This window comes from Lepidochelys olivacea (assembly GCF_965140295.1).
Source record: "Lepidochelys olivacea isolate rLepOli2 genome assembly, chromosome: 2".
Taxonomy (NCBI): domain Eukaryota; kingdom Metazoa; phylum Chordata; order Testudines; family Cheloniidae; genus Lepidochelys; species Lepidochelys olivacea.
In genome coordinates, this window is record NC_140412.1 from 45,174,096 (window position 1) to 45,188,376 (window position 14,281).

Consider the following 14,281-nt stretch of genomic DNA (forward strand, 5'->3'; position numbering starts at 1 on the left):
AGAAACCCCTGCTGGTTCTGTTTCCCCTCTTCTCATGAGGTAACCTTTGGGTTGTTTCTCTGATTGCTTTAGAAAATGACTGTTCCTCTGCTCTGTGGTGCCCGCCTATCTTAGGAGGTCAGCAGCTCCTGCGATATAAAGCTCCAGTGGCCCTGTACTCTAATGGTGGAAGACATTCATCATGCATTGACTGGATGAATTTGTTGGAGTTTAGGATACAAATTTTCATTCCCTAATTCTCTTTCCCTTCCTTCCCCTAAGAGACTCTGTTAGCTTTCCTCTGACAATACATTCTGGTGCTGTGCCTTTCCTTTTGGCATCAAATGTGTCATAATTATTCACATCCTTTATGCATGACTTTTGCTCAAGAACAGACGGTCTTCACAATATTTAATCCCTAATGTGGGGCTGTTTGGGGGAGGAGAACTTGTACAAGGGGAGCATCCCCTGTATGCCACAAAGGGGATCTCTTCACTGGATATGAATAGATGCTGAATAGACTGGTGGGGTGCGGGGGGACTCCTGCAGAAGGTTGATGTTTTCTACACACATGCTGTCTGACGGCTACTGAACATTGCAGTTGCCATTTTAGTAAATAACGTACCATTGGAGGTGTATCATAATTTGCATTTTGTAGCTCACTGGACTCTCAGGCTCCAGGTTGATTTGTTAACTACTGTTTTGGTTTTCTGGTTGTTATTTGTTTTAAAGACCATTGTTGACCCTGCTATTGGTCCTGTTCTTGGGGCACAACTCTTTCTTTCTATCACTGAACTCTTAAAAATTTTAGATCTGCCACTGAAGCTACAATTTATTGTAGATGTACCTTATCTTCAGTGCATCATTTACATTAACTCTTTTTTCTACCTTAGGAAAACAAGATTACAAGAAAAGCAGGCCAGTGTTAAGAGCAACAAGATTAAAAGCAGAGGCCAAGAAAACTGCACTGGGCATAAAGGTAGATATCTATTTGATAGCTTACACCATGTTGAGTTTCTTTTCCCCATAGATGTACTGTGTGAATATTGATTTTTGAGAGATATTGTTTGACACTTCAAGACCTAAGTGGAATGCCAGAATCTAAAATATTTATGAGGGATTGTTTTTAACCTTCAAATAACTGGAATAACTGAAACTCTAAAGGACTTTAAATGTTCCACATTCTTGATATGAAGCATACTTTTATTTAACAGTGCCAGTGGAATAGTATATGTTTAGAAACAGGATTTTTTAGACAGGTACTGTATAAACAAAAATGCTTTAATGGTTTTATATAGTTGTTCAAAATAGCCATGAATTCCTGCCTTCTTCTAGTATGTTATATCCAGGAGTTGTTTAAAAACAAATATTGGTATAGTCTCATCATTAATAAGTATAATATATTATGTGGCTACATCCATCCACTTTGACTCCAACATGGAAAATGATTGCCTTCACCACCAACAAAACAGCAAGGAGTGTCCTGAATTTCAAAGTGCTTGGAAACTTCCTGTTTTCAAGTGAATGTGAAGTATAATTATGACTAAATGGTCAGGGCAATAAATATTAACATGAAGGACAAATATTCTGTACTATTCACCATGCTATTATGATGGAATTTGGCTAAGCATGTCGTTTATTTAAGTTGCATCCAATATTTATCCCCCAAATTTATTTTTGAATCAAAATAAAATAATATGAAATTAACTTGGCAGCCATGCTGAGAAACATGCAGAATAAAAATGGCTCAAAAATCTAACTGTTCTATCGAAAGAAACTCAGAAATGTTAAAAGGAGAACATATTCTTGTTTCTGGCAGATGAGAAATCAATTTTTTCAAGTTATAGTTTATAGCAAATGCCAAGGTATTACTACCAAGCTGTAACAGCTGTTGAGCTGCCAGATGATGTATTTGGTTGTCTTCCAGAATTTGCTATTATAATCATGAAACAGTACTTTCCTTTTGCTCCTGATTGCTGATCTCGATCAAGTACTGCCATGCGGTGCAGTATGTTTTCACAACATAATCTCCTCAGTTAGTGCTGTGTGTCAGTTTTTAATGAGAAAAAGTAGATTGCCTTTTTTGTTTAAAAGATGGATTACTAACCTCTGGAGTTCTGTGTTTTTTCCTTTCTTTCTTAGGGTATATCTATACATACAGGGCAGCAACTTTACCAGTACAGCTGCATCACATCTGGTGAAGACGCTCTATGCCAATGGGAAAGACCTCTCCCATTGGCATTAAAAAACACCCCACCTCCGCGAGCAGTATAAGTGATGTCATTGGGAGAGTTTCTTCCGCTGACATAGTGCTCTGCACACAAACGCTTATGTCGGTGCAATTTATGTCGCTCAGGGGGTGGAATATTCACACCCCTGAGCGACATACATTTTGCCAACATAGGCTGTAGTGTAGACATAGCCCTACTGCATTTTACTCTTATTTTTTTAATTCTGTGATATGACCTTCTCAAAGTGATGTTCCACCTGGTCATTTTTATTGTCCATTCAGCTCCCAGTTAATTTAAAAAAAAATCCCTCTCAATTAGTGTTTTTGGAGATTTTGCTAAATGTCTTTTACAAGTGAGGATATTTTGTTCCTGTGTTCTCAGAAACTAGATCACTCACTATTTCCTTGTATTGCATAATTCTTACTTGAAAAGTACACAAAACTGAGAAGAATAAAGATACATAGAATCTTAAGTATAAATGTTAGTGACTGAGGAAAATAAGAGAGAATTTTATGTCGCAACATGTTTCTCCCTTAACATATTGTAGTCTAGCAGAGCGTTAGCTCTGCTAAACATAAAGTTGAGTGTTGCTGTTTAAGGGATGACTATTGTAAGTTCTCAAAATCTGCATGCTTAGTTAGATTGTCTTTAAATTTGCTGTACCTTATGAGGGTGCTGGGGGTAGTATTAGTGGTCTAAGTTTGTGGTCATTTTAGCAAGAGGTCTCCCCACCCCCATCACCTGGTTCATCTAACTCTTTTCTCACCCGGGGTTCAGACTCTGGCTCTGGTCCTCCGCAAACTGATCTCAGTCACTGAGGATTTATTTTAGCTAATGCATGGGACCCACTGCCCCTCTGGGGAAGCAAGATTGAAAAAGTTATTAAGAGTAAAGTTTCAGAGTAGCAGCCGTGTTAGTCTGTATTCGCAAAAAGAAAAGGAGGACTTGTGGCACCTTAGAGACTAACCAATTTATTAGAGCATAAGCTTTCGTGAGCTACAGCTCACTTCCTCAGATGCATATCGTGGAGACTGCAGCAGGCTTTATATATACACAGAGAATATGAAACAATACCTATTCCCACCCCACTGTCCTGCTGGTAATAGCTTATCTAAAGTGATTTCCAGCACAAATCCAGGTTTTCTCACCCTCCACCCCCCCACACAAATTCACTCTCCTGCTGGTGATAGCCCATCCAAAGTGACAACTCTTTACACAATGTGCATGACAATCAAGCTGGGCTATTTCCTGCATAAATCCAGGTTCTCACGTCCGCCCACCCCCATACACACACAAACTCACTCTCCTGCTGGAAATAGCTCATCCAAACTGACCACTCTTCAAGTTAAAATCCAAGTTAAACCAGAACATCTGGGGGGGGGGGTAGGAAAAAACAAGAGGAAACAGGCTACCTTGCATAATGACTTAGCCACTCCCAGTCTCTATTTAAGCCTAAATTAATAGTATCCAATTTGCAAATGAATTCCAATTCAGCAGTTTCTCGCTGGAGTCTGGATTTGAAGTTTTTTTGTTTTAAGATAGCGACCTTCATGTCTGTGATCGCGTGACCAGAGAGATTGAAGTGTTCTCCGACTGGTTTATGAATGTTACAATTCTTGACATCTGATTTGTGTCCATTTATTCTTTTACGTAGAGACTGTCCAGTTTGACCAATGTACATGGCAGAGGGGCATTGCTGGCACATGATGGCATATATCACATTGGTGGATGTGCAGGTGAACGAGCCTCTGATAGTGTGGCTGATGTTCTTAGGCCCTGTGATGGTGTCCCCTGAATAGATATGTGGGCACAGTTGGCAACGGGCTTTGTTGCAAGGATAAGTTCCTGGGTTAGTGGTTCTGTTGTGTGGTATGTGGTTGTTGGTGAGTATTTGCTTCAGGTTGCGGGGCTGTCTGTAGGCAAGGACTGGCCTGTCTCCCAAGATTTGTGAGAGTGTTGGGTCATCCTTTAGGATAGGTTGTAGATCCTTAATAATGCGTTGGAGGGGTTTTAGTTGGGGGCTGAAGGTGACGGCTAGTGGCGTTCTGTTATTTTCTTTGTTAGGCCTGTCCTGTAGTAGGTAACTTCTGGGAACTCTTCTGGCTCTATCAATCTGTTTCTTTACTTCTGCAGGTGGGTATTGTAGTTGTAAGAAAGCTTGACAGAGATCTTGTAGGTGTTTGTCTCTGTCTGAGGGGTTGGAGCAAATGCGGTTGTATCGCAGAGCTTGGCTGTAGACGATGGATCGTGTGGTGTGGTCAGGGTGAAAGCTGGAGGCATGCAGGTAGGAATAGCGGTCAGTAGGTTTCCGGTATAGGGTGGTGTTTATGTGACCATTGTTTATTAGCACTGTAGTGTCCAGGAAGTGGATCTCTTGTGTGGACTGGACCAGGCTGAGGTTGGTGGTGGGATGGAAATTGTTGAAATCATGGTGGAATTCCTCAAGGGCTTCTTTTCCATGGGTCCAGATGATGAAGATGTCATCAATATAGCGCAAGTAGAGTAGGGGCTTTAGGGGACGAGAGCTGAGGAAGCGAGACTCCAGACTCCAGCGAGAAACTGCTGAATTGGAATTCATTTGCAAATTGGATACTATTAATTTAGGCTTAAATAGAGACTGGGAGTGGCTAAGTCATTATGCAAGGTAGCCTGTTTCCTCTTGTTTTTTCCTACCCCCCCCCCCAGATGTTCTGGTTTAACTTGGATTTTAACTTGAAGAGTGGTCAGTTTGGATGAGCTATTTCCAGCAGGAGAGTGAGTTTGTGTGTGTATGGGGGTGGGGGGATGTGAGAACCTGGATTTATGCAGGAAATAGCCCAGCTTGATTGTCATGCACATTGTGTAAAGAGTTGTCACTTTGGATGGGCTATCACCAGCAGGAGAGTGAATTTGTGTGGGGGGGTGGAGGGTGAGAAAACCTGGATTTGTGCTGGAAATCACTTTAGATAAGCTATTACCAGCAGGACAGTGGGGTGGGAATAGGTATTGTTTCATATTCTCTGTGTATATATAAAGCCTGCTGCAGTCTCCACGATATGCATCTGAGGAAGTGAGCTGTAGCTCACGAAAGCTTATGCTCTAATAAATTGGTTAGTCTCTAAGGTGCCACAAGTCCTCCTTTTCTTTTTAAGAGTAAAGTTTGTAACTACAGTTCAGTGCATGCCAAACTGATGTACCCAAAAGAGTGAAATGCACATCTGCAGCAAGGCTAGGGCTCTGTTGAAGCCAGAAGGTTGGTAGGCAGCCTGTTGTCAGAGTAACTGGGTTACATGCTGTGGTGACTGAACCTAAGCTGCACCCATGCAATGTGAATTTGAGCCCTACCATTAGCGGCTTTTAGAGAATGTGTTATGTGTTTGTCCTTGATCTCTGACTGCATTCTTCAGGAAAGTTTTGCCCTGAAACCAACATTTCTAGTTTAAGAGTAATATTTTAATGAGATATGCTCTAAAATTCACATTCACATTCAGACTGATTTTACTTTTCAAATATTATCAAGGAAATTGGTATTAAATAAAGAGAAGATGAAAGAACACAAGTGGTTAGGATAATGTACTCATGATTCATAATCTTCATCTGCTTCCATAGAATGGAAATAAGTAGGATCAAAAGGAAAGCAAGATGCTGAGTTGTTTGGTCAAGGGTTCCTGATACAGAGCCTTCCTGCCCCCCAACATCAACTGCTCGTAATATTTACAGCTTCTCATACTTTTTTTGGTGCAGAGCCAGGGGATATAGGGTGTCAGAACAGTGAAGGCAAATGTGGGAGCATGGGGCAGTGCAGGGGATACGGAGACTGGAAGGATGCAGGATGGAGCTCTGGCCCTTTGCCAACTTAGAGCTGTGCCTCACACCCTTAGACAATGGCCCTTATTAGTGTAAAGAATCATCCAAATACTGTGTTTTTTTGAAAACCCAGTTCAGTGACTAGAGTTTTGATGCTGCACTTGATTTCCAAATATGTAGTTTTTCTGTGATCCCCCAGTGAATAAAGGTGCATCCTCAAAGGGACCTTTGCTCTCTGGCTTCTCAGAAGTGCTGACAGAACAGAACCATGGGGAAGGGTAAGTTGGGCAACAGTGCTAGACTTGACAGGGAAGGGAAATGGAGGTTGCTCAGAGGCTTCCCTTCCCTCCACTGTCCCCCAATCAGGGGAAGAAACCCAGAAGTCCCATTCTTTCCCATGCTTACTCCAGCAGTGGGGAAGGGGTTCAAGGCTCCCTCTCCACTGGCTGCTGCTGCTACTTGGGAAAGAGGGAGGTCAGAGCAGTGCAGGAGAGTGTGGGGAGGAGAGAAGGGCGATCAGAGCATGCAGTGAGGGATTTGGGGAGCACTTCAGCTCTCCTCCTGTGAATATTCCCTCTTGCGCCCACCACTATTTTTGTCCTTCTTTCAAAATATGCCCCCCCTAGTGCTGAGAGTAGGAGGGGAACAAGAATGTTCAGTGCATGACACGGGCATACAATGTAGAGCAGGAGTGGGCAAACTTTTTGGCCCGAGGGCCACATCGGGGTTGCGAAACTATGGAGGGCCAGGTAGGGAAGGCTGTGCCTCCCCAAACAGCTTGGACCCCGCTCCCTATCTGCCCCCTGATTGCCCCCCTCAGAATCCCCGACCCATCCAACACGCCCCCCCACTCCTTGTCCCTGACCGCCCCCTCCTGGGATTCCCGTCCCTGACCGCCCCCTCCTGGGATTCCCGTCCCTGACCGCCCCCTCCTGGGATTCCCGTCCCTGACCGCCCCCTCCTGGGATTCCCGCCCCAACCCCCCGGGGCCCCACCCCCTATCCAACCCCCCTGCTCCCAGTCCCCTGACTGCCCGACCCCTATCCACACCCCCATCCCTTGACAGGCGCCCCCGGGACTCCCACACATATCCAACCCTCCCTGACCCCTATCCACACCTGCGCCCCTAACCGCCCCCTGGGACCCCACCCCTTATCCAATCTCCCTGCTCCCCGTCCCCTGACCGCTCCCCCCCCCCGAAACTCTGCCCCATCCAACTGCCCCCATCCCCTGACTGGCCCCCAGGATCCCTTGCCCCTTATTCAACCCCTCCCCACCCCCTTACCACGTCACTCAGAGTGGCAGGAGCTTGAAGCCACGCTGCCTCCCTGCCCGGCAGGAGCGATGAGCCAGAGCGCTGGCGGCATGCTGAGGCTGCGGGGGGGTGGCGGGGCGGAGGACAGCCTCCCTGGCCGGGAGCTCAGGGGCCGGGCAGGACAGTCCCACGTGCCGGATGTGGCCTGCGGGCTGTAGTTTGCCCACCTCTGATGTAGAGACTGGGTGAGGAGTGGAATGGGCTTCAGAGGGAATGAACAGAACAGGTAATCATCAAGTAATCCATCCCCTGTAACAAACTCCTAGAGTCTGGCAGTCAGAGGCTAGGGAAACCCAGAGCATGAGTTGGCATCCCTGACCATCTTGGCTAATAGCCACTGATGGACCTATCCTCCATGAACTTACGTATTTTTTTTTTAACCAGGTTTTAGTTTTGGCCTTCACAATATCCTCTGGCAACAAGTTTCACTGGTTGACTGTGTGTTGTGTGAAGAAGTACTTCCTTTTGTTCATTTTAAACCTGGTGCCTATTATTTCATTGGTGACCCTAGTTCTTGTGTTATATGAAGGAGTAAATAACACTTCCTTATTCACTTTCTCCACACCATTCATGATTTTATAGACCTCTATTGTACCCCCCACTTGTCGTCTCCTTTCCTAGCTGCAAAGTCCTTGTCTTTTCAATCTCTCTCCATGTTCCATAACCTTAATAATTTTTGTTGCTCTTCTTTTGTGGTAGATCATATTTGGGAACTGACAACAAGTATGTTCAGTGCATGGAACAGGCATACAATACAGAGACTGGGATGAGGAGAGGAATGTTTGGTGCATGGTACAGTACACAGCACTAAGATCATAGTTGGGAGCTGAGAAGCGGCATGACCAGAGCATGCACCAAAGACAATGCTGAGACCAGGATGAGGAGCAGAGAACAGGATTGCTTAGTGCATGGTACAAACCCACAGATGCGATGAAATGAAAACACCCATTGAGATGAACAGAGCAGCTCTTCCCTCTCAGAGCCCTTTTCAGGCTGCATTCATCTTCATGGTGTGTTCTCATTCATTGGGGAGATCTCATTGAAATGAACGGGCCACTTCACACCTCTCTGAGGGCTTGTCTACACTACCCCTTAAGTTGATGTAACTTACGTCACTCAGGGGTGTGAACAAACCACCCTTCTAAGTAATGTAAGTTATCTCAACTTAAAGCGGTGTCTACACCATACTATGTTAGCTGGAGATGCTAGTTTCTGCCTCTCCTTTTGGTGGAGTAATTACGCCAACAGAAGAGTGCTCTCTTGTCGACGTAGCACATTGGCACCCATGTAGCGCAGTAGTGAAGACGCCCTGAATGTCCTCCTCTGAGCTTGCTAACAGTCAGCTGTAGCTGCAGATACAGAGATGGGCAGGGGAGGGAGATCTGCAAATGCCGGCGGGGCAGCTATATGCTCTGGAAGGGGTGTATGCTATGGGAGACGGTGAGCTAAGGAGAGGGTGAGAAGAGACACACACACTAGTCTCCTTTCATATGCTTAAAGTTACTATAAACTACGTGGAATAATAATTTCAAAATATTGTGAAAACGTCTGTTTTCTCTCCCTATCCTGTCAGCACCTCCACACTCAAAAAATGTCATAACACGAGCATTATCGCCATTTGACTGTAGTGAAACACACAGGAAGGCGAAAGACCCCACAAACATGCCATGTGGTATCTTTAATCTGTCCTCAGTTCCACCTGCATACCATGTGATAGTGTTACGTTAAGAAGGTATAGTTGTCTCCTACAAATAACATCTCTGTTTCTGTTCAAAAAATTAGGAAATACAATGGGAAAACACTTTGTTAATGCAGAGTTAAGGTTGCCCAGTAGTGCCTCGTGCCCTTCCAGAACATCAGATTCAGCTACACCAGAGGTAGGCAAACTACGGCCCGCAGGACCGTCCTGCCCAGCTCCTGAGCTCCCGGCCGGGGATGCTAGCTCCCAGCCCCTTCCCCTCTGTCGTCCCTCCCTTCCCCCCTCAGCCTCAGCACGCCGCCAGTGCTCTGGCCCGCCACTCCTGCCAGGCAGGGCGTCGTCGTGGCTGCAAGCTCCTGCCGCTCTGAGCGGCATTGTAAGGGGGCGGGGAGGGGTTGGATAAGGGGCAGAGGGTCCTGGGGGACGGTCAGGGGGCGGTTGGATGGGGTGGAGGTTCAGGGTGGGGGGGTCAGGGGACGGGGAGCAGGGGGGTTGGATGGGGGAGGTCCCAGGGGGCGATTAGGTGCAGACGTGTGGATGGGGTCGGGGCAGTCAGGAGACAAGGAACAGGGTGGGATGGAGTTGGATGGGTCGGGAACTCTGAGGGGGGCAGTGAGGGGGCGGATGGGGGCGGGGTTCAGGCTGTTTGGGGAGGCACAGCCTTCTCTACCTGGCCCTCCATAAAGTTTTGCAACCCCGATGTGGCCTATGGGCCAAAAAATTTGCCCACCCCTGAATTACACTGAAACCTCTGAAAAAGCAGGAAGTGAAGAGTTACGGAAAGCAAACTTAAGCCTTTGAAAACAGTTAAGGTACATGCAATCCCTGCAATATGCCATCCCTGCAATGCAACCTTAGCTATGCCTTCATGGAGTGATGCCCCAATATGCCCATAACACACATTCTAAAACCCCTTGCAGATGCTGCAGAACAGTTGGGGAACAGCTCAATAAACACTGTATGGCAAGGTATAATATCTTCTCTTTGCTAAAGCAAAACTTGGGTTTAGGTCAGACATAGCAAAGAAGCGATATCTATACAAACATTGAGCCTATTCCATACAAACCACCCAGACTTGCTAAATGTCACAGCCTCTTCACCAAATTACTGTCGTCATATCACAGTGACAGCTCTTCCAACCTGCTTCACCTAATCTCTGAACCTTTCAATACAACTACATCTAGCACAGTGAATGAAGTTGGAGTGCATGTAGATAAATCTGAGTCTGAAATCCTTCTTATTCTATCAAACCTCACTTAGGGCACAAACAAGGCTCTGCCATCCCTGTCTATCCTGAGCTGCTGTGTATGTTCTCTGCATTTTTAAAGCACAGAAGTTTTCCCTCTCAGCACCTTCTGTGTGTTCTTCAGCTGCCTGATGGCATGCTTGTTATGGCAAATGCTCTGGCTTCATTCTGAACATGTTCCAGATAGCTCCATCTTCTTTTCCGGATAACTTTGGAGATATGAAGTAGTTGAACTCTGTTTACTTATTATGGCACCTTCCTTACTCAACTATTCCCACTAACTGTTGCCAGTTCCTGGGGTCAGAGTTAAGGTTACCGTACAGGAATGACATGTACTTTAACTGTGTATTTCTTGGTTTTCAGAGGCTTAAGTTTTCATTATCTCAGTGGATTGAGTAGCTGAGCTTGAGGTGCTGGCAGGCTGCAAGACACCACAACACAAATTTAACTCTGCATTAACAAAGTTTTTGTTGGTGAACTGTAATAAGCAACAGGGTTCATATGTGCTAAGGGTAGGCTTTATTTTCTTTAAAGAATACAGACCCGGATCCTGTACCATTAAAATCAATGGGACTTGCAGTTAACTTCAGTAAGGGTCAGATCAAGCCTGTAATATGTGTTTGAAAAGTAGCTGATATACAAAATTCTGTGGTAATTGCAATGGTAGCAAACAGTCTGGAGACAACATAATAAATAATCCTGGAAGTACCCAGTCTTGTTGCCAAATATGTGAAAAACACATACTTACGTGTATTTTCCAAGGATTTCATTTACTCATAGTGCCTTCAACATGTGGTGCAGTATTCCTCCCTTCTAAAAATCTAAAAATTGCTAACTTGTAGATAACAGAAGTATTATAAGGGCAAATCCATCCTGGGCATAACTGCAGTTGTAATTATTATTTAATTAATGTATTAAGATGTGCTGCAATAGTGTCTAGAGGCCCCTATCAAGCAACAGGACCCCATTACTCTATACTCTGTACAGACATATAATAGACAGTCCTTGCCCCAAAGAGCTGGCAGTCTAAACATGTAAGGTGAGACAATAAGTGGATATAAACAAAGAAAGAGGGTAGAATGTGAGGAGACGGGAGAGAAGAGGATAAATTAACAGTGAAAAATCATCTCCTCATAACTAGGGAAGTGAGTGGAGTTCCAATAGGGGTGCATTTCACCCAAAGAGTTTATAAGATTTGTTTGAAAAAAAGGAAGAAACCACCCCCTGGAAATGACATGAAACTTTTTGGAATCAACTGCCCTGAAGGTGCTGTACATTTCAGAGCTAGACTAATTAGCTTGTCTTGTCAAATTCTAATTGTTTTTCATTTTAATGCAGGATTTAAAGTAACAAAGTTTCTTTCAGTCATTGCCATTTAGTGCTTTTTAATTTCCTCAATGAGCAATTTTATCCATGTTGATAATGTCAGAGTAGCAACTAAGGACTTATAAATATCAAAAATTTAGTTGAACCAGCGTGACCGTACTTGTTTTGAGTGTGCAGTATTTTGTCCTTTTAAAAATATTATCCAATATTGTCATTGTTCTGTCTTGGTTTGGGTGTGTGGCACATCCTCAGGCAGCCCCTAAGGATATAGGACCTCCCAGATGGGAAGGACCCCTGTCTGAGGACATAACTCTGAGACTACATCTGTACAATGAGGTAGGTGTGTGATTCCCCTGCTCATCTGCACATACTTGCACTAGCTCTCATTGAATTAGCACAAGTATAAACAGCAGAGTAGCTGCAGTAGCAGAAGTACAGCTGAGCCTTGCTGAGTACAAACCCACCTGATACTGGTGAACATAAGAGTGGCCACACTGGGTGAGAACAATGGTCTAGCTAGCCCGGTACCGTGACTTCCGACAGCAGCCAGTACCAAATGAAGACAATTATAGGACTGGAAGGGACCTTGAGAGGTCATCTAGTCCAATCCCCTGCACTCATGGCAGGACTAAGTATTATCTAGACCATCCCTGACAGGTATTTGTCTAAACTGCTCTTAAAAATCTCCAGTGATGGAGATTCCACAACCTCCCTGGGCAATTTATTCCAGTTCTTAAGCACCCTGACAGTTAGGAAGTTTTTTCTAATGTCCAACCTAAATCTCCCTTGCTGCAATTTAAGCCCATTGCTTCTAGTCCTATCCTCAAGGTTAAGAAGAACAGTTTTTTCCCCTCCTCCTTGTAACAACCTTTTATGTACTTGAAAACTGTTTTCATGTCCCCTCTCAGTCTTCTCCAGACTAAAAAAACCCAGTTTTTTCAACCTTCCCTCATAGGTGATGTTTTCTAGACCTTTAATCATTTTTGTTGCTCTTCTCTGGACTTTCGCCAATTTGTCCACATCTTTCCTGAAATGTGGCACCCAGAACTGGGCACAATACTCCAGTTGAGGCCTAATCAGTGCAGAGTAGAGAGGAAGAATTCTTATGTCTTGCTTACAGCGCTCCTGCTAATACATCCCAGAATGATGTTCACTTTTTTTGCAACAGTGTTACACTGTTGACTCATATTTAGCTAGTGGTCCACTATGACCACCAGATGTCCTTTCCACAGAACTCCTTCCTAGGCAGTCTTTTCCCATTTTGTATGCGTGCAACTGATTGTTCCTTCCTAAGTGGAGTACTTAGAATTTGTCCTTATTGAATTTCAACCTGTTTATTTCACACCATTTCTCCAGTTTGTCCAGATGATTTTGAATTATAATCCCATCCTCCAAAGCACTTGCAACCCCTACCAGATTGGTAGGGTCCGCAAACTTTATAAGTGTACTCTGTATGCCGTTATCTAAATCATTGAGGAAGATATTGAACAGAACCAGACCCAGAACTGATCCCCATGGGACCCCACTCGTTATGCCCTTTCAGCATGACTGTGAACCACTGATAGCTACTCTCTGGGAACAATTTTCCAACCAGTTGTGCATCCACCTTATAGTAGCTCTGTCTAAGTTGCATTTCCCTCGTTTGTTTATGAGAAGGTCATGCGAGAGAGTATCAAAAGCTTTGCTAAAGTCAAGATATACCACATTTACCACTTCCCTCCATCCACAGGGCTTGTTACCCTGTCATAGAAAGCTATCAGGTTGGTTTGACACAATTTGTTCTTGACAAATCCATGCTGACTATTACTTATCACCTTATTATCTTCTAGATGTTTGCAAATTGATTGCTTAATTATTTGCTCCATTATCTTTCTGGGTACAGAAGTTAAGCTGACTGGTCTGTAATTTCCCAGGTTGTCCTTATTTCCTTTTTTATAGATTGGCCCTGTAGTTGCAGTCTTCTGGAATCTCTCCGTTCTTCTGTGATGCTTATGGCTCAGATATCTCCTCAGTCAGCTCCTTGAGTATTATAGGATGTATTTAATTGGGCCCTGGTGATTTGAAGCTATCTAACTTCTCTAAGTAATTTTTAGCATGTTCTTTTCCTATTTTAGCCTCTTATCCTAACTCATATTCACTGGCATTCACTATGTTAGACGTCCAATCACCACCAACCTTCTGGGTGAAAACCGAAACAAAGAAGTCATTAAGCACCTCTGCCATTTCCACATTTTCTGTTATGGTCGTCGTCCGTCCGTCCCCTCTCCCACCCCCCCACCCCCGCTCACTGAGTAACAGGCCTCCCTGTCCTTGGTCTTCCTCTTGCTTCTAGAAGAAGAATTTGTAGAATGTTTTCTTATTACCCTTTATGTCTCTAGCTAATTTGATCTTGTTTTGTGCCTTGGCATTTCTAGTTTTGTCCCTACATACTTGTATTATTTGTTTGTATTCATCCTTTGTAATTTGACCTAGTTTCCACTTTTTGTAGGACTCTTTTTTGATTTTTAAATCATTGAAGATCTCCTGGTTAAATCAGGGTGGTCTTTTGCCTTACTTTCTATCTTTCCTACGCAGTGGGATAGTTTGCACTTGTGCCATTAATAATGTCTCTTTGAAAAACTGCCAACTGTCTTCAGTTGTTTTTCCCCTTAGACTTGTTTCCTATGGGATCTTACCCAAAAACTCCCTGAGTTTGCTAA

General features: G+C 44.3%; 1 protein-coding gene across 1 annotated transcript in view; it reads left to right on the forward strand.

Annotated features, from left to right (window-relative positions):
• Positions 1-14,281, forward strand: part of TRIQK (triple QxxK/R motif containing) — an 81,734-nt gene that overhangs the window by 54,169 nt on the left and 13,284 nt on the right. The window contains exon 3 of the mRNA XM_084619111.1: positions 873-958. Within this exon, the coding sequence (XP_084475237.1) occupies positions 873-958 (86 nt within the window). The remainder of the gene's footprint in view (positions 1-872; positions 959-14,281) is intronic.